Consider the following 20721-nt stretch of genomic DNA (forward strand, 5'->3'; position numbering starts at 1 on the left):
GATGCATTTATTTGACAAGTAATAAATCATTGTTAGTTTCTGCTAAAAAGGAGCAAAAATATGTGATAAATGCAGAGACGAGGCTCTTCAGACCTCAGAGGATTATTCGTTTCACTTTTGGTGTGAAAAGGCCTTTACAGATGCCAGAACTTTACTTTACAGTCCTGTTCCTCATGTACTTACTATGTTCTTATTGTAGTAATTACAATAATTAAGTATTAACCCTAATATAACCCTAACGCATGTAGTTACCTTGTATTACCACAACTTTCTTAGATAAATACACTGCAAGTACACGTACTGTAAAATATAGGGCAACCAAAATATTACTTTGGGGATTTTTGTTTCACAATGAGTTATTATTAGCATTGAGCACTTCTCTGACTGAACGTAAATCAGTTCTGACCAATCAGGATCCAGCAGGAAGTGAGCTCGCCGTTACCTCTGTGTCACGGATCAACACCTCCAGCTCAGAAATCTGTGTCCTCACTTGGTCTTCTTTGCTAATTAAATAATGGATACTCTTCGACAGCTTCTCCTGTGGACAGAAAAGTCTGTTAGAACACTTTTCGGGACAGAACGAGAGCGAGAGCTTTTGTGAGTGTCACAGTCTGGACAGAACATCAGAAGATTAAGAATGAATGAGTCCCAGCTGGTGTCGTATTTCTGACCATCATCACACACACACACACACACACACACACACACACACACACCACACACCACACACCACACACCACACACACACACACACACACACACACACACACACACACACACACAGAGACACACACACACACAGAGACACACACACACCACACACACCACACACACCACACACACCACACACACACACACACACACACACACACCACACACACACCAGTGAATGCTGTCAGCTCGGCCATCAATAATTTAAAGGGGTCATGAATTGAGAAAATCTGAAATGACCTTATGACCTGTAAGAGGTGATTTGCACAATAAAGCGTAATGTAAAGGTAAATGTAAAACCCTGCTGAGAGATGATGTCTTAAAGAGACACTCCTCATTAAACCGTTATCTCTAAATGATGACTCCTAATAGTCAGCTCTGGCAAAAATGAAGAGACCACTGGATTTACTCGTTATAGGTTTGACTAAAATGTTAATATTTTATTCTATAAATTGTCTGATAATTTTTTTTCTAAATTTCAAAGAAACATATCATTAAAGGTTTTTTTATTTGTTTTGTTTGATTTTGCAGAAAATGACAATTTGCCAAAATAATAAATTAAAATTTGTAGATATTGAAACTCATGGTTATTCCACCAAATATTGACGTCTTAAGTCTGATGAAGATAAAACATTAAAAATGAATATAAACCTGTTTAAAAACATAGCATCTTTTTTTATATTTTAAGACTGCTTATACCCGCACCTTCAGGATCTTGTAGGCGCTGCTCATGGAGGTGACTCTGTGATTAGCGTGAGATCCGCCGAGCTTACACAGATGACACACGGGACGCCGGCACACCTCACAGTACATGTTCACCTTCTCCATCTCGTGCTCAGGACACATGAGCACCTGGAACCAGGGAGAGATGGGTTAGATCAGTGACCGCGGCGGATACAGAGCAGCGGTGCTGGGTCTGATACGGACCTTGGGTCTGAAGTTGGTGGTGGGTCCCACGTACTCGTGCTGGGCTTTGGGTGTTCCCCAGGGGTGGTTCATCTTGAAGCACTCGTTGCAGAAGCTGGCCTTGCAGTCCATGCAGCTCTTGGTGGCCTCCTGGACGGGCGGCTTGCAGACGTTACACATGATGGCCACGGCTGCTCGGGCCGCCTGACGGTAACGCTCCACGATGCTCTCCAGAGTGAAGTTCCTGAAGAGCATGCTGATCCCTCGCTCCCCGAGATCAATGTCATGCTGACAGCCGGGACACGGGAAGGTGGTGACCCGGGGAGTGACGGAGGAGCGCCTCCATCCAGGAGAAGATATGGACCCTGATGCAGCGACACGTGACAGCGGTCAAGATGGGGGGGGGGTAACACATGCACACACACACACAATGAAGCACTCGTGATCAAATAAGCGCAGACACACGTGGAGAGACGACAGCTGATCACAGCACAAGAGACGCCCATCCCTACAGAACCGCATGGGTACCGCAGCGGCTAGCGCTTGGATGAGTAACGTCAGGACACTGGAGCGGTCCGAGGATGACCGATATATCGTTTGAGGAGAAACTGCGCTCGTCGTTAACAGTTCTGTCTAATACAGGAAATAATCAAAGTAATTTTATTATACAATTTTTTTAATCCATATTCAAATGCTTTTACATTTCTTAAATATTAATTAAAATACAAATTATATCGGCCACTCTGCTTTCAAAGATATTGGCATCAGCTTTCTAAAATCCAACATTGTTTGAGCACTAACCCTGAGGACAGAAGTTTATTTGGTGAACACAGTGTACTGCTGGTATTTCTGGAGTTGCTGTTGTCTAGAAGAAGAATGTGTGAGTATTGTGTGTGTTCTCCACAGCAACATTAAACACTGCTTCTCACGCTCTCGTTTCTAACACACTGCACAGATCTGATCTGTCAGAAACAGAGTTTAAAAAGGACATAACACCCAGAAATCAGCATTTGCTGTTAATTTACTAACTTTCAGGACAAAGATGTAGGCGACTCGTTTTCTTCAGTAGAACAGTAAATAAGATTTTTAGCTGAAACCGTGCTCCTTGGTGATTCATAACATGCAAGTCAATGGGTACCGCCACTTTGAGAACAAATGCAAAAACAGTTCAAAAGAAATGCAGAATGAATCCCCTTGGCTCCTGATGATATACTGACGTCTTAGGATCGGTCTGTGCACGAAACTGAACATTATGACATTATTATCTGTAATCCAGAGCCACAGGCAAATCTTATTCTTGTCCATTAACTGGTTCTTTTGGTTAGTTTGTTTCAATGAACTGATTCAATTTACTGGTTTATGTAATCACACAATGACATTAGGTATACACAATTATATTAATAAAGCAGACAACAATAATGTGAATGTTTTATAGTTTAAAGCATATAAAGTCAATAAACTAGTCTTCATCAGCTCAGTTTTCTACATACACCAAGAGAAACCATAAAAACGTCAAGCTCTGAGGTCTTCGGTCCGAGATGAACTATTTCCTGGGTTCGGTGACTGCTGGAGGAACTGGAGCCGAATCAGTTCAGTCGTCAGGATCAGATTCGCCGAAGTTTCAGCTCATTTCCAGTCGCAGTGACAGTCTCGCATCTGGAAGAGAGTTTTGATCGAGTGAACTGTGAACTGATAGAGACAATCTGATGAACCGGCTCAACTAGTTTACTAAAAAGTACCAATTCAAAATAATAGGGCCTTTTGCACCTCAGGAACCTTTCCATGGTACCAGAACTAATTTTGGAACTACCAACTTTTTGCCGTTTTTGCACAGCCAGAACTGTGTACAATTTATTGCCGTATTGCCTTTTTTGAGAACAAAATTAGTTCCTACTCCGAAGCAGGGTCTACCTAGCACGAATGGTACTAACCGTTTTTCAGGTATACACTGATTGGCCAGAAGGTTAGGAAACGCCCCCACACACCATGAATTAAAACGCAGTGTAAACAGTCTGTATCATCTTATTCGCAAGAATGATGAACCGTGACAGATGGAGCGCTGAAGTGCTAGCAGATGTAGCACTGCCAGATGTGTTTGGAGATTTATTCTTTCGATCTCTTTACATATACGTCGACATTCCATGTTCATTATTGTGAAACCCACGAGACACAAGTAAAACACAGCTCCGATCACATCGTCCTCCTGTTGCTAATGTTCTTCTTGGTTTGTTGTTGAACACAGTGCACACATGACATTGCTCGACCAGCTTACATCACGTGCTGGTACACTATCACTGCGGACGCAACCCTTTAAATGGAACAAGGAAATGGTTCACGCAAAATCATCCCAGTACGTTAGTACTGTACATTTAGTTCTAGAACAGAAGCGGTGTGAAAGGCCCTAATAATTAGTTTGAGACGCAGACATGACTCGAGATGCTTGGTCTGAGGCTGTGGATTACAGGCAGTGGTCGAGCGATCTGTGTTTAGTGACAGCCGAAGCCGATATCTTGGAAAGCAGGGGGCCGATAGCGATATAACTATTTATTATTATTATTATTCATATTTAAGAAATTTGAAATCATTTATAATAATAATAATTCCTTACATTTATATAGCGCTTTAAGCACTTCTCATCCACCACCGGTGTGCAGCATCCACCATCCCACAATGGGTTAACAAATAAACGTGTAAAAGAAACATACTCTAACTTAAGATGACAGTATTTTTCACAAATAAATATTTAATAACAGGGCACTCAGTATTCTGGGAAGTTTGTGCGCCCCGTACCGATATTTGACTAATGCCACTAATCGACCACTAACTAAAGGTAACAATGTTCAGTTCCTTACACAGACTGATTGTTGCACTTCATATGACCTCAATATATCATCAGGAACCATAGGGATTCATTTAGTTCTACTTGACAGGCTTTTTTTATTCTCAGAGGTCCGGTACCCATTGACTTGTATTTAATGAATCAACCAGGAGCACGGTTAAAAAAAAAAAAAAAACTGTTCTACTGAAGAAAAGAGTCATCTAGATCTTGGATGTCCTGAGCATTAGTAAATTAACAGCAAATGTTCATTTCTTTACAACTTTCTCTCTTTAAGCAGCAGCGGCATCTCGTCGTGATTTGTTCCAGTGTCACTTACGGAAAACATTGCACACAAGAAGAGATCCTGGGAGTACAGGGTTTCTAGAGACACAGTACTCACTACAGCTAATTAAATTACACATCTACCTCTCGCTCCAAACGACCTCCTCAGCGAAGCTGCAGGCAACAGACAGAGAAGTGAAACCAGACTAACAATGGTTAAATGTGAACAGAAGTGGAGTGAACCCTGATTCACAACCAATGCCTGTACGAACATAACAACAGGATCACATTTCTTGGGGGAAAAACTGCAATGAAAGCCAACAATATAAAAGAAGAGATGAGGAAAGACACAAAAACACAACAGTGACCAAAACCTGCTCAATCATTCCTAAAGTAATAAAACATAAGCTCATATAGTTGAATCTGCTGTTGATCTCCTGCTAATTCTAGGAGGATAAAAAGCAATAAACAACTTTTGGACCTAAATATTACCTAAAATAATGCAAGTTTAAAAACATTAATAATAAACTCTTGGTTGCACTTTATTTTACAGTACGTGTACTAACATGTACTTATAGTATACTTCGAGTGTATTTATCTAAGAAAGTTCTGGTAATACAAGGTAACTACATGGGGTAGGGTTAGGTTTAGGGGTAGGTTCAGGGTTACTACCTAGTTATTACATAGTTATTGTTATTACTATAATAAGTACATAGTATGTACATGAGGAACAGGACTGTAAAATAAAGTGCTACCAAACTCTTTATGCTAGATCAGGCTTTCTGCAAGGTACTTTTAAGACTTAAAGGGGTCATATGATGCTTTTTCAAAGATGGTTATTTTGTGTATTTGGTATTTTTGCTTTAATATTAAAAAACGCATTATTAAAATACTGTACATTATTGTAGGTCATCTACAAAGTCCCTGCTTCTGACAAGCACAGTCTGCTCTGATTGGCCAACTGACCCAGTGCATAGTGATTGGCTGAACACAGCAAGCACATCAGAAATGTTACGCCCCTTTTCATAATCTCGAGCTTCCTCTTTCAAAATAAATGTGAAGACCATTAATGATGTTTTATCATCAGTTCAAGACTGAGAGAGGAACAGAGTGGCTTGACAGACAGCGATGAAGCTCGTATGTGTTTGCAGTACACAAGCCACAGACGGTTAAAGGCCCGATATACTTCAAATGACATTGAACAATGAACTGATATGACGTAATTTAGAACAAAATCAGGCCAAAACGAAGTTTGTTTTGAGTAAGTTTCGGCAGTTCGAAACAGCTAACAAAAGCTAACTTTCTGGGGGAGTGAGGTTATGCAGTCAGTGGGTGTGTTCTGAAACTCCACCTTCTTTGACGTACACATTTTATTTTTTCTTCCCTGGTTCATTTCTCATCCAACGTAGGTCAGGCAAGAGAGAACGATATCTCCAGCCTAGTCACTAGCAACACGAATACACTGGAGGCACAAATATATCTGCACCTGTAAGATCTGTAAGATCGCTCGCGGAGAGAGTTTAAAGATCAAGAGAAAGCATTTCATTCCTAGAAAGAAATTGCAACGAAGCTTGGGTGTCGACGACCCAGTGTTATGCAAAAAGCAATGCAGAGAAACATCCGAGACAAGTTTTCCAAAGCCATGAAAAGAATGAAATGAAAGAGGAAAGATTAAAGGTAGTACCAAATACATGCGTTTCAAATAAATGTAACACCATACTGCTGCTGTTGTTCTTTCAATAAGAGAATTTAAAGGGTATACAATAATTGAAATGCTAAACGAACATACAATAATAAACCTGTTTTTATCAAAAGTAAATCAAGACACCACGTAAAATAAAAAAGGCGTATCAATTGATCCAGCTTAAAATAATAAATGAACACTAATAACATTAAGTAGCAAATTGACTTTATTTCCACATCATGCTAAGGTTTTACAGACTAGGAGACATTCACAATTCCCATAAAACAACATCGACATGATACTTGACTCAGAACTGCTGCTAAACATTATTCTTTTGTCTATAATATTCCGACCATTGGTGCCCGCCACACACCTAGATTGCCTACACTTCATTTTATCGTTGTTGTGTTTAGGGGATATGCACGAGCGTTGTGAGTCATGTTTACATTAATCTACACCCCGCCTCCAGCAGCACAGGGGTGTCGGAATGTTCGGAAACAGTGTGTGACTCCACTGTGTGACCCTCAAGCTCTCTCTCACACACACACACAAAAATGCACGCACGCACAACGCACAAAACTCTGCATTTGAAGAGTAAATAGCAAATACTTCAACTAATAACATACAGTAGCTGATTCAGAAGCGGCAGATTGTCGAAGAAAAGTCAGAATGACCTCCTCTCCTAGGTTCACGAAACGGTCATCCTTATAATGCTTTGCTGTTCTGTTGCAAGTTATCTTAAAGATTGCTAAATGCATCTACTTTTGGAAAACCAAATAAAGTGCTTTTGCTTTATTTTAGATACACACAACATCTTCCTGACATGACTGCTTCAACACTACCTGTGTTACTGAAACCACACCGTGTTTCTTTGTGTGAACATTTGGGTGGCATTAAGCAAATATTTCAACGTGGGGGTGTTTAATTGAGGTTTTAGGGAGGCGTGGCAGAGTCTTAAATTTGATAAAGAATATCGCTTTGGCTTTGAGACTTCAGTCTTTATGAACCAAGAGCTTGTAATACTCCAAAGAGAAATGAAAACTTGAAAGCGCATCATATAACCAATTTAAGACAAAGTGAAGAAAATACTTTTGCTCCCAAAAATGAGAATATGGAAATAACTTTTACCTTCTGATCACATTGCCAAAGAATAGTGCTATTCTTCCTTAGAATTGTCTTATTTTGCCGTGTAAATGTGTAATGATTCCTAAATCAATGTACATTTACTTGAAAAGCAAAAATGACAGTGAAAACTTGTTTTATTAGACATTTATCCAAATGAAGTGAGTTTAAGATTAAGACAAGAACAAATATATCCCAATGGGTTCAGAAAAAACAAAACAAAACCTTTCAGTTACTTAACGTAACCTTGGTTCCCTGAGATAAGGGAACAAGAGTTATGTATGGGAAAAACTCTGATTTGTTCACGTTTGTGTAGCTGCACAAACCAATGGCGCTTCAGCCCACCAAAAGGGGCAGCCCGTAGCACCATAGCATGTCTAAGTTATAATCTGGCAAAAGTGGACGGTGACGACCAGCTGGTGGCCGCACAGATCTCACTGACAGATATGCTGCTGAACCACACCCATGAGGAGGCCATTCCCCTTGTGGAGTGGGCTCTAACACCAATAGGGCATCAACAATCTAGCGAGATAGTCTTTGCTTAGTGACCAGCAGACCCTTCTGGCAGCCTCCAAAGCAAATAAACAGCTGCTCCACATAGACTCTCAGAGCCCTAACAGCCTTTGATGACTGGAAGGAAGGAATACGGGGCTAAGGAGACTGCTAACATTTCCAGGCAGTTGCTATTTAGGCATCGCTGCTGAGCTGTCCAGAAGCCGAATGCTGGATTGCCCTCCAACAGCGCACACCACCTGGAGTTGGAGGCCATGCCCATCCTCACTCCTGTCTGAAACAGACGAGTAATCCTCCAGGGGACCACAGCTTCATTACTGCAGTGGTCCACCCCGACCAGAAACCTCTTCAACTGCCAAATATGGGGTGGGACTTGGGCTTTTAGCCAACATTGGAGGTGCTGCATGTGGAGCAGGTCCAGGGGACTTACAAAGGCAGCAGTGGCCATAAGGGCGTTTCGTCCCCGGTGTGAGGAAAGCGGTCAAACGCTAATCTGTCATGGCGAGACCCATCTAATCTGGGCGAGACCCATGCCCGTATTAGGCCGGAGTCCAAAACGGTTCCCAGAAAGACAGTTCATCGTATGGGCAACAACTGGCTCTTGCTTGGGTTGATTACCTACCCGAGGCGCTCCAGGTGGCTGAGTCAAGTCAAGTCAAATCACCTTTATTTATATAGCGCTTTAAACAAAATACATTGCGTCAAAGCAACTGAACAACATTCATTAGGAAAACAGTGAGCAGCAGCTCTTTGTGAGCGTTCAGTTCCCGTTCTGATCTGGCAAAAACCAGCCAACTGTCGAGGTAGTTTAATACACAGATTCCCATCTGCCTGAGAGGGGACAGAGCTGCGTCTCTGCTCTTCGTAAAAGAGTGTGGGGCCAGGAAAAGTCTAAACGGAAGGACAGCATACTGATAAGCCACTCCTTTGAATATGAATCTCAAGAACGGTCTATGACGGGGGGCTATGGGAATGTGAAAGTGAGCATCTTTCAAATCCAGGGTCAAAAAAACAATCCTCAAGGGAAATATGCTTGAGAATTTTCTTGACTGTCATCATCTTGAACGACCGGCACATAAGCGAGCTTCAGATGTCAGAGATCTAGAATGGGTCTGAGCCCGCAGTCTCTATTTGGAACGAGGAAATAGCGGCTGAAAAAGCCTGACTCGCTCTTTGTTGGGGACCCCTTTTCCACTGCGCCTTTTGCAAGCAGTGCTTACACCTCCTGCTGGAGAACAATAGCTTTGATGTCCAGGACAGAAGACTAAACAACGCCTCTGAAGCGGGGTGACCTGCGAGCAAACTGCAGCGAGTAGCCTTGTCTAATTGTTTCCCAAATCCATCTTGAGATTCCCGGAATGGCTGCCCAGGTTGTATAACAGGAGGCGAGAGGTTTTATTTGCCTGCCTTGAAAAAGCGGGAGTCTACATTCATGTAAGTGATTGCGAGAGGATGAGAAATTTTGCTCTTTGAAGTATTTTTGTGTGCGCTATCACAGCAGTAAAATATTTGGGCACTGGCTGCACCTGCAGGACGTGACCCACTGCCAATGAAAGTGAGGCAAGCTGTTTTTGTCCGGCCAAGGCAAGAACGGGGCCCCTCCTTTTTCTCTCTAGTGCCTCAGGACAGCTTCAGTGGCTCGGGGTCCAGCATAACTCTTGGGCGGGACCTTGACACTTTGGGGAAGGGGAAGTGCTGTTTCAGTCCAAGCTCCATCTTTAGCGGAGGCTGATGCTGTGCTGGCTTCACAGACTGAGCAGCGGGGTTCTTCTGGGGGCCCACAGCCAAGGTGCCAGGGCATTTAGGGAGGAAGTGACACATATCCTGCGACGTCTTCTGAGCCTCCAAACACCATTCAGTGAACCCATATACAGCAGAGCCAAATAGCCCTTTTGGCGAGACTGGCAAGTCGAGGAAGTACATTTTTTCAGCGTCCCTGATCTCTGTCAGCGTCAGCCAGAGCTGGCACTCCAGCATACACCAGACAGGCCATGGTCTTGCCGATCGCTTGCGATGTGGCCTTTGTAGCTCAGAACAAGATCTGTTAGTGTGCAGCTCTTTAAAGGTCTCCTGGTGCTCTTGGCCAGACTCATCCATTCTGTGGAGAAGTTTGGCTTGAAACTGCGTAAGCCCTGTTGGTGATAGCTGAGGTGGACATGCAGGGCTTAGATGGATGCGGTTCATGATCCTTTAAACCGAGGGCAGATAGCTGGCACAAGTTTGGTGTATCCCTGTTCATCAGCGCCATCAACAGTGGTGAGAGCTGCTGCAGTAGAGGGGTTACCTGTGCCGAGTAGGGGGCACGTCTTGGTAAGCTCATTGTGGATGGCTGGCAAGAACAGGGCTGGGTGCTGTTGGAGGAACAGCAGGCGGTTCTCAGACAGGAGTCATTCGTCCAGTAAGCCATGGGCGGGCTCATGCGGAGCTGAACACTCAAGGTCCAGATCCTCCATGGCCTATGCAAGGATGCAGATTAGCTCGGTGTCTGGCTTCAACCTCGGCACCTGAGGGGGCGGGGCTACTTCGGGCTCCTCACCGGAATCATCCCATTCCTCTGATTCTGACACTGCCAAGAACACAGAGTCGTTGACAGTGACGTCATCAATGATGATGTCCTCCTCGGACGTGCCGAATGAGACCAGTTCACTCGCAGTTGAAGAGGGGTGCTGGTCCTCATTTGCAAAGCACAAGTAAGAGGATGTGAGGAGGGCGGGGCACACGGGCGCTGAGCCGATATGACACTGCTCGAGCCCGCTGAGAGAGATCCGCTGCTTTTCCTCTTGGGGGAGAAAAATAACAGCAGGGCTTGACGGGGTATTGCCTTGACAGAACAAGTTGCCCTGCAAGTGTAGACGGGAAAGGCTCACGCAAAAAGAGTACGAGCCCTCAGCGAGCGCAGCTTCTGCGTGGACACACTGCCCATCTCCATCATACAAGAGCCACTTGCACAAACCACACTCGCGGTGCAACATTTGGAACAATGCACGCTGGAAATTTGCTCTTTGGAAATTGATCTTTGCTCAAATGCCGGATACCTGCAGTAAAGTTTACTTTCGCTGCTTGTCTTCTTCCACGGCGCTGAGCAGAGCTGGAGCTTCTTCCATGGCTTCTTTTTACAGAAGTGTCAGCGAAGAGATGATCCTCGTCACCGAAGCAGAATAATCTGATCAATGGTGCTACGGGACAATTTATATTGCGGTCGTCCCCGCCCCTTTTGGTGGGCTGAAGCGCCATTGGTTTGTGCAGCTACACGAACGTGAACAAATCATGCTTCAGCAGAAAGGAAAAGAGGAGTTTTTCCAGACATATCGAGAGTGAACGTTCAAAAGGGAACAACTCAATTAAAAAAGAAAACATGTTTTCATTCCCTGTTGACAGATATGTTTTCCTATTCTAAACAAACTCACTTGTTCACTTAATTTTGCAGTGAATGTGACAATTGATGCCAGTACTTTCTTCTATTAAATTTTTCTGGAGATTCAGATCAAAAAATTAAAAATGCATGAGCATGTTTATTCACCCAAATCAATAAACTGCACAATATGTGTCCCTGCAGCACAAAAGCAGTCGTAAGTAGCACAGGTATATCTTTAGCAATAACCAACAATACATTGTATGGGTCAAAATTATAAATTTTTATAATTTATAAGATTTTGATTTTTTGCACCCTCAGATTATCAAATAGTTGTATATCAGCCAAATATTGTTCCATCCTAACAAACCATACATCAATTTTTCAGATTTATTCAGCTTTCAGATTATGTACAAATCTCAATTTCACCGTTATTGGTTTTGGTCCCATGTCATCACACTCCTCTGGGACCGAAGCTGGCTCTGTTAGAGTGATATGTGATGTGAACCGTCTCAGGCTCAGGGTGACGGAGGGGTACCTGATCGCAGCAGCCGGTCCAGCTTCTCCATGCTCGGGGACGGGACCCTGGAGCGAGGGCTGCCGGGGTTGGAGCTCTCGGACCCCGCGTCGGTGCTCAGAGAGTCGTCGTGGTTGGGCATGAGCAGCTCTCGGACGCAGCGGTGGCACACACTGTGCTGGCAGGGCAGGACCAGCGGCTGAGAGAAGAGCTCCTTACAGACGGGACAGATCAGCTCCCGCTCGATGCTCTTCATCTGCACCTGTGGAGCGACACACACGACACCATCGAAGACGCGCTGCTATCGTTCGCCAAAACTACGGTAAACTCTGTCGCAAGCACAAACGAACGTCTAGAAGGCATGGTTTATTCTAAGACAAATTTAAAAATATGTTAAATGAATTCTAAACAACCGGTTAAACTTCCCTCAGCAAACAACAGCGGTTTCATTCAGAAGGAGAACCGGATTCGCGGACTTACTAGCAGCGAGCTTCTCCTGGACATCGTGCGCAGAATGAAGGACGAACTCCGCGATCCGGATTCAACTTCGCAAATGAGACTCGCGCAGATCGAGGATGAATCAAACAGCCGAGTGTGGGCGGAGTCACCAGCAGTCACTATAGAAACCCCGCAGCGAAACTATTTAGTATTTAAATAAGGGGCGGGGTCCACCACAGTGCGCTTCATTATACATGAGGACAAACGCTGTTTATATCAAAGATTTGTAAGACGTGTTAAAGCTTTCTTTTTGTATTATTTGTTTATTGTCGTTATATACATGCTTAAATGGTGCTTTGTATGTCATATCACTTCTTTGTGACAGATTTTTATATTTTTGATACTTTGGTATTAAATAATGAACAAATAATGTTTCACAGCACACCCGACAAATGTGCTCTTGTATTCACTGACAACATGATGAAACATCTTTATTCGAACCTCTAACACTGGCACTCTCTATCCGTTTTCTAACTGCTTATATATATAGCCTAAGGATATATATCTACGTATACTGCGTTAGATTGAGACTTGTCATAGCACTTACATATGATTGCTGTTTTGTTGGTTTTGATTGCTTCTATTGCCCTCATTTGTGTCTCTTTGGATAAAAGCATCTGCTAAATGTCTAAATGTAAGGTAAGGTGTAGCAGTGACGTCATACGAACGGGATTCTGACAGCAGCGGATGAACGAGCGATTTTTCCTCCGTGACACCGACAGACTGCAGTGAAATACTGTCATGAAGCATCTATATCATAATAAAAGGAGCGATCAGATTGTCGCAGAGGGTTTGAGATCAACAGAAGATGAAGCTCACCTCGCCTCTCTCGAGACGCTCCACGATACTCGAGAACTCCGACATCTCCGAGTCAGACATCCTGATGAAGATGATGAAGATGGTCTGATTATCCTCGCATCTGCATCATCCGCTAGCCCAGAGATCTAGAGGAAGAACTCATTCAACTCCAGGAGTCGAAGAGGCGAGACTCCGCCCACTCGCTCGCTCCGTGGGCGTGGCCTCGCTGACTGACAGCTCTTTGTGCAGATTCATCAGGTCACACACATGAACACATATATGCTCTTTACAGCACATGTGTACTGACAGAATCTGAGAGCAGCAGTTTCACACAATCAGCCCTTTGTGTAGACCCCATCAGATGATGACAAAAATACTGTATAAGTCTAAGAGCATGTAACTGGAGGACAGCAGATGGCAGATTTATCTCATTAAACATCACATACAGTATAGTTCAAAATAATAGCAGTACAATGTGACTAACCAGAATAATCAAGGTTTTTAGTATTTTTTTATTGCTACGTGGCAAACAAGTTACCAGTAGGTTCAGTAGATTGTCAGAAAACAAACAAGACCCAGCATTCATGATATGCACGCTCTTAAGGCTGTGCAATTGGGCAATTAGTTGAAAGGGGTGTGTTCAAAAAAATAGCAGTGTCTACCTTTGACTGTACAAACTCAAAACTATTTTGTACAAACATTTTTTTTTCTGGGATTTAGCAATCCTGTGAATCACTAAACTAATATTTAGTTGTATGACCACAGTTTTTTAAAACTGCTTGACATCTGTGTGGCATGGAGTCAACCAACTTGTGGCACCTCTCAGCTGTTATTCCACTCCATGATTCTTTAACAACATTCCACAATTCATTCACATTTCTTGGTTTTGCTTCAGAAACAGCATTTTTGATATCACCCCACAAGTTCTCAATTGGATTAAGGTCTGGAGATTGGGCTGGCCACTCCATAACATTAATTTTGTTGGTTTGGAACCAAGACTTTGCCCGTTTACTAGTGTGTTTTGGGTCATTGTCTTGTTGAAACAACCATTTTAAGGGCATGTCCTCTTCAGCATAGGGCAACATGACCTCTTCAAGTATTTTAACATATGCAAACTGATCCATGATCCCTGGTATGCGATAAATAGGCCCAACACCATAGTAGGAGAAACATGCCCATATCATGATGCTTGCACCTCCATGCTTCACTGTCTTCACTGTGTACTGTGGCTTGAATTCAGAGTTTGGGGGTCGTCTCACAAACTGCCTGTGGCCCTTGGACCCAAAAAGAACAATTTTACTCTCATCAGTCCACAAAATGTTCCTCCATTTCTCTTTAGGCCAGTTGATGTGTTCTTTGGCAAATTGTAACCTCTTCTGCACATGCCTTTTTTTTAACAGAGGGACTTTGCGGGGGATTCTTGAAAATAGATTAGCTTCACACAGACGTCTTCTAACTGTCACAGTACTTACAGGTAACTCCAGACTGTCTTTGATCATCCTGGAGGTGATCATTGGCTGAGCCTTTGCCATTCTGGTTATTCTTCTATCCATTTTGATGGTTGTCTTCCGTTTTCTTCCACGTCTCTCTGGTTTTGCTCTCCATTTTAAGGCATTGGAGATCATTTTAGCTGAACAGCCTATCATTTTTTGCACCTCTTTATAGGTTTTCCCCTCTCTAATCAACTTTTTAATCAAAGTACGCTGTTCTTCTGAACAATGTCTTGAACGACCCATTTTCCTCAGCTTTCAAATGCATGTTCAACAAGTGTTGGCTTCATCCTTAAATAGGGGCCACCTGATTCACACCTGTTTCTTCACAAAATTGATGACCTCAGTGATTGAATGCCACACTGCTATTTTTTTGAACACACCCCTTTCAACTAATTCAACTAATTGCCCAATTGCACAGCCTTAAGAGCGTGCATATCATGAATGCTGGGTCTCATTTGTTTTCTGACAATCTACTGAACCTACTGGTAACTTGTTTGCCACGTAGCAATAAAAAAATATACAAAAAACCTTGATTATTCTGGTTAGTCACATTGTACTGCTATTATTTTGAACAATACTGTATGATTTCATTGTATATGTGGGTCAGTCAGGTTTTCTCTGCACAAATGGACTTTATTCTGTGATGTTAATCCCAGCACAAGCAGCAGTTGAAATCTGTCGAGTAAAACCGAACTGGCACAAATATTCACCTCCTTTGCCTTTTTATATAAATAATTCATCAATGTATTTCCCCCTCCCGCAGTGTTTGACGGACAACACCCAGAAGTGTTTACAGACATCTTTAACCGTTTGATGTTTAGGCGTTAAATGCAAACGACCTTTGACCCATAATTTTCATGTTTGTTGTGTACATGTGAAGCTGTATCTCTGGAATATCTCCCTTTATTCTATTCCTGTAGATCCAGAACAGCTAAATGTTTTTCAAAATAATAAACAAAGTAGTTATATTTAGGCATTTCCAATATTCAGTGGCGACTTCTAAAAATATGTACTCTAGAACAAAATAATATTCTTTAACATTAGACTCCGGTGTACATCAATACTTTCAGTCTTACATTCTGTGATTCAAGAGTCAAAGGAAACAGAACAAACAAAGATGTGTTTGAGTCAGTGTGTGTGTGTGTGTGAGAGTGTGTGTGTGAGGGAGTGTGTGTGAGAGAGAGTGTGTGTGTGTGTGAGGGAGTGTGTGTGAGAGAGAGAGTGTGTGTGTGTGAGAGAGAGAGTGTGTGTGTCTGTCTGTGTGTGTGTGTGAGAGAGAGAGTGTGTGTGTGTGTGTGTGAGAGAGAGAGAGTGTGTGTGTGTGTGAGAGAGAGAGTGTGTGTGTGTCTGTGTGAGAGAGAGAGAGAGTGTGTGTGTGTGTGGGGGAGTGTTTATGTGAGAGAGTGAGAGAGAGAGAGAGAGAGAGAGTGTGTGTGTGTGTCTGTGTGTGTGAGGGAGTGTTTGTGTGAGAGAGTGTGTGTGTGTGCGTGTGAGGGAGTGTGTGAGAGAGAGAGAGTGTAAATGATATGATATATTATATACACACTCACTCTCTCTTTCGCTCTTTCTCTCTCTCTCTCACACACACACACACACACACAATATATATATTTACCCTTTCTTCCCAGGGTTTTTTTGTCTTAAGGTGACTCTAAAAATATGTAAATCTCAGACATGTTGAAAACTCGATTCCTTTATTTAACATTTATTAAATATGCAAGTCTCAGCGTCATAAACGATTACTTCTCAGACATGATAAAAGCTCTTCATTTATTGACACTCGCAGTCCATCAGTTCAGCTTTACATCATCATAAAATACGATCTGACTCACTTCTACACTTGATATTAGAGTATAGAAAAAATAATTTCATGATTTGATCCTTGAAACACACATTCAAGTGTCTTCAGCGGAGCGCTGTGTGTTTCTAGCTTACACCGAAACAACCTAAAGACATGAGGCACATTCAAGAGAGGAGGATGGTTTCACCGAGAGAATGAGATCTAGATACAGAGAGTAGAACAGAAATAGACAGTGAGTGAAGGTCCAGGATCAGCTGGTCTGTGCCAGGGTTCTTCGGTTCCTCTGTAAGGCAGAAACTAATAATCACCCTAACCCTAGCCCAGACGAACCTGTGATACGTGCTAGCGCTGGTGTGGGCTCTGGTGGTCACGTGCTCTTCTGTCTCCACGCCTCGTGAAGCTGCTGCAGACTCTCGAACGCTCGGACGCTGATGTTCAGAGCCGGATGCACCTTCTGCAGCTCCGCTTCTCCCATCAGAGACAGACCACAGATCCCGAAGTACGTGTGGAGAGGGTCTGCGGACCGACAACACAGCCATAGATTACTATATACAGGTGCTGGTCAGAGAATCGGGAGATCATAAAAGTTTATTTCATTAATTCCATTCAAAAGGTTTCTTTCAATTTTGATGATCATAACTGACAACTAAGGAATATCCCAAATTCAGCATCTCAGAAAATTTTAATATAACTTAAGACCACTACAAAGAAAGGATTTTTAAAAATCTTGGGCAACTGTAAAGTACGAGCATGTACAGCACTCAATACTTGTGTCTGAATGACTGCAGCAGTGCGGCGTGGCAGATTCTCTCTGGGGTTAAGGTCAGGAGAGTTTTCTGGCCAATTAAGAACAGGGATACCATGGCCCTTAAACCAGGTACTGGAAGCTTTGACACTGTGTGCAGGTGAGAGTCCTGTTGGGAAATGAAATCTGCATCTCCATAAAGTTGGTCAGCAGCAGGAAGCATGAAGTGCTCTAAAACTTCCTGGTATACGGCTGCATTGACCTTTGACCTCAGAAAACACAGTGAACCAACACCAGCAGATGACATGGCACCCCAAACCATCACTGACTGTGGAAACTTTACACTGGACTCAAGTAACGTGGATTGTGTGTCTCTCCTCTCTTCCTCCAGACTCTGGGACCCTGATTGACTTTCATCAGAGAACATAACTGTGGAGCACTCAGCAGCAGTCCAGTCCTTTCTGAAGCGAGACGCTCCTGACGCTGTCTGTTGTTCAAGAGTGGCTCGACACAAGGAATGCGAAGCTGGAACCATGTCATGTATAATAACATACAGGAGCAAAACCAAAAACCCATTCATTTTCTCCCCACACAGGGAAACTGATGTTTAACAATAACTTATAACTTCTAATAAATCTTTACAGACAAACCAACTGTGGGGTCAGAGGTTATTGATCAAGGGTTTAGCTTATGTGGAGGTCATTTTTTAAGTCATTAATTCAACTGATTATTGAAATCACTTTTAAAGTAATTGTCTAACACAGCTTCTGGTGAAACTCATGATTCTGCAGAGCGATCAGACGATAGAAACAAGCAAATCTATTTAACGCCGTCCACTCCCAACGAAGAACACAAATTACATCATTAAGCACTCAAGCAAACTAAACACTTCATTAGCAACTGTTTCTGATAATAATCGGAAATGTTTCATCATATTTTCATGATTTCTGAAGATCATGTGACACTGAAGACTGGAGGAATGATGCTGATGATACGCAGCTCTATATTTCCTCGCAGCCCGGTGAAACACACCAATTTGAAAAACCAATGGAATGCATAGTCGATATAAAAAACTGGATGACGAGTAATTTCTTACTGCTAAATTCTGAAAAAACAGAGGTGTTAATCATAGGGCCTAAAAACTCTGCTTGTAATAACCTAGAACACTGTCTAAGACTTGATGGTTGCTCTGTCAATTCTTCGTCATCAGTTAGGAACCTAGGTGTGCTACTTGATCGCAATCTTTCCTTAGAAAGCCACGTTTCTAGCATTTGTAAAACTGCATTTTTCCATCTCAAAAATATATCTAAATTACGGCCTATGCTCTCAATGTCAAATGCAGAAATGTTAATCCATGCATTTATGACCTCAATGTTAGACTATTGTAATGCTTTATTGGGTGGTTGTTCTGAATGCTTAGTAAACAAACTACAGCTAGTCCAAAATGCAGCAGCAAGAGTTCTTACTAGAACCAGGAAATATGACCATATTAGCCCGGTCCTGTCCACACTGCACTGGCTCCCTATCAAACATCGTATAGATTTTAAAATATTGCTTATTACTTATAAAGCCCTGAACGGTTTAGCACCTCAGTATTTGAATGAGCTCCTTTTACATTATACTCCTCTACGTCCGCTACGTTCTCAAAACTCAGGCAATTTGATAATAACTAGAATATCAAAATCAACTGCGGGCGGCAGATCCTTTTCCTATTTGGCGCCTAAACTCTGGAATAACCTACCTAACATTGTTCGGGAGGCAGACACACTCTTGCAGTTTAAATCTAGATTAAAGACCCATCTCTTTAACCTGGCATACACATAACATACTAATATGCTTTTAATATCCACATCCGTTAAAGGATTTTTGGGCTGCATTAATTAGGTAAACTGGAACCGGAACACTTCACATAACACCGTACTTGCTACATCATTAGAAGAATGGCATCTACGCTAATATTTGTCTGTTTCTCTCTTGTTCCGAGGTCACCGTAACCACCAGATCCAGTCTGTGTCCAGATCAGAGGGTCACTGCAGTCACCCGGATCCAGTACGTATCCAGATCAGATGATGGATCAGCACCTAGAAAGGACCTCTACTGCCCTGAAAGACAGCGGAGACCAGGACAACTAGAGCCCCAGATACAGATCCCCTGTAAAGACCTTGTCTCAGAGGAGCACCAGGACAAGACCACAGGAAACAGATGATTCTTCTGCACAATCTGACTTTGCTGCAGCCTGGAATTGAACTACTGGTTTCGTCTGGTCAGAGGAGAACTGACCCCAACTGAGCCTGGTTTCTCCCAAGGTTTTTTTCTCCATTCTGTCACCGATGGAGTTTCGGTTCCTTGCCGCTGTCGCCTCTGGCTTGCTTAGTTGGGGTCACTTCATCTACAGCGATATCATTGACTTGATTACAAATTAAAACAGACACTATTTCAACTGAACAGAGATGACATCACTGAATTTAATGATGAACTGCCTTTAACTATCATTTTGCATTATTGAGACACTGTTTTCCTAATGAATGTTGTTCAGTTGCTTTGACGCAATGTATTTTGTTTAAAGCACTATATAAATAAAGGTGATTGATTGATTGATGAAAATACAGCGGAGCATCACAGAAATACATTACACTTTAACAGAGATTCACATGAAAACAGATGATTTACATTGTAATAATATTTCAGTTTTCACTGTTTTTCTGATCAATTAAGTGCAGCTCTGCTGAGCAGAAGAGACTTAATTCAAAAACAGTAACTTATTAAATTTCAAACTTTTAAAGGACAGTGTATATATTGTTTTTGCATTGAATCAACAGGTTTTTTTATATTTATCGAGAAGGGTCTGGCTGCAGACTTGCACTCTCAGACACTTGTGCTTCCGCTAGCGACGTCACTTACTTATTAGTCCTTATTATTTTTTATTTTTTTTGTTCTATTTATTTATAACTTTCTGTTTGAATCTCTCGACATTTTACAACAGCAGCCAGGTGGTGAAGTCAAGAAAAAATAAACTAAATTACAATGTCACTTGCAATCGATTAAAACTAAATTAGTAGGCCTACTACTATACACAAAGTCTTTAGTTAAGCGTTTTCCTCCTGTAGAATAAAAACAAACACTTAATATGCCATAATGTATTAGGATACGTTACGTTCAATTAAAAGACCAAATTCGATATAAAGTTATTATTTAATGTACTACAAGGCAAGCAGATGGCTATGAACACAATGCGAACACTTAATGTGGCCTAATAACAGACTAAGATGATAAAGACGATTCAGCAGGCATAGCCTATATGTCTTGTTGTTGACTCAAAGTATATACAGACCAGCAAATATGAACGTGCATTATGAAATGCATTAAGTGATTTTAAAAGGATCAGCTTCGTACAGGCAAGCAGACGAGTACAGAACGCAGTGCGTTACATTGTACATTAAACGTTTTCCTCCTATAGAAAATCATTATAAATAAAACACAT

At 42.3% G+C, this 20721-nt stretch overlaps 2 protein-coding genes across 7 annotated transcripts in view; both read right to left on the minus strand.

The window, feature by feature from the left end:
* The window catches only part of LOC113106909 (E3 ubiquitin-protein ligase TRIM36-like), a 26265-nt gene extending 12719 nt beyond the window's left edge, over positions 1 to 13546 (minus strand). Inside the window, exons 1-6 of one of the 5 annotated variants that reach the window (XM_026268942.1) lie at positions 13223 to 13546; positions 11927 to 12167; positions 4862 to 4891; positions 1639 to 1982; positions 1417 to 1563; positions 443 to 538 (exon numbers count right to left, since the gene is read on the minus strand). In XM_026268942.1, the coding sequence (XP_026124727.1) occupies positions 443 to 538; positions 1417 to 1563; positions 1639 to 1982; positions 4862 to 4891; positions 11927 to 12167; positions 13223 to 13282 (918 nt within the window). In that variant the 5' untranslated portion in view covers positions 13283 to 13546. Of the gene's footprint in view, positions 1 to 442; positions 539 to 1416; positions 1564 to 1638; positions 1983 to 4861; positions 4892 to 11817; positions 11875 to 11926; positions 12168 to 12385; positions 12517 to 13222 lie in introns of those variants that run through there. The other 4 variants (XM_026268944.1, XM_026268943.1, XM_026268945.1 and 1 more) reach the window with 4 other exon arrangements.
* Positions 13547 to 16369: 2823 nt separating this feature from the next.
* Positions 16370 to 20721, minus strand: part of pggt1b (protein geranylgeranyltransferase type I, beta subunit) — a 30295-nt gene continuing 25943 nt past the window's right edge. The window contains exons 9-10 of one of the 2 annotated variants that reach the window (XM_026268950.1): positions 16826 to 17011; positions 16370 to 16696 (exon numbers count right to left, since the gene is read on the minus strand). In XM_026268950.1, coding sequence (XP_026124735.1) covers positions 16863 to 17011 — 149 coding nt within the window. In that variant the 3' untranslated portion in view covers positions 16370 to 16696; positions 16826 to 16862. Of the gene's footprint in view, positions 17012 to 20721 lie in introns of both variants that reach the window. The other variant, XM_026268949.1, reaches the window with a different exon arrangement.

The sequence above is a fragment of the Carassius auratus genome, chromosome 8, assembly GCF_003368295.1.
Source record: "Carassius auratus strain Wakin chromosome 8, ASM336829v1, whole genome shotgun sequence".
Lineage (NCBI taxonomy): Eukaryota > Metazoa > Chordata > Actinopteri > Cypriniformes > Cyprinidae > Carassius > Carassius auratus.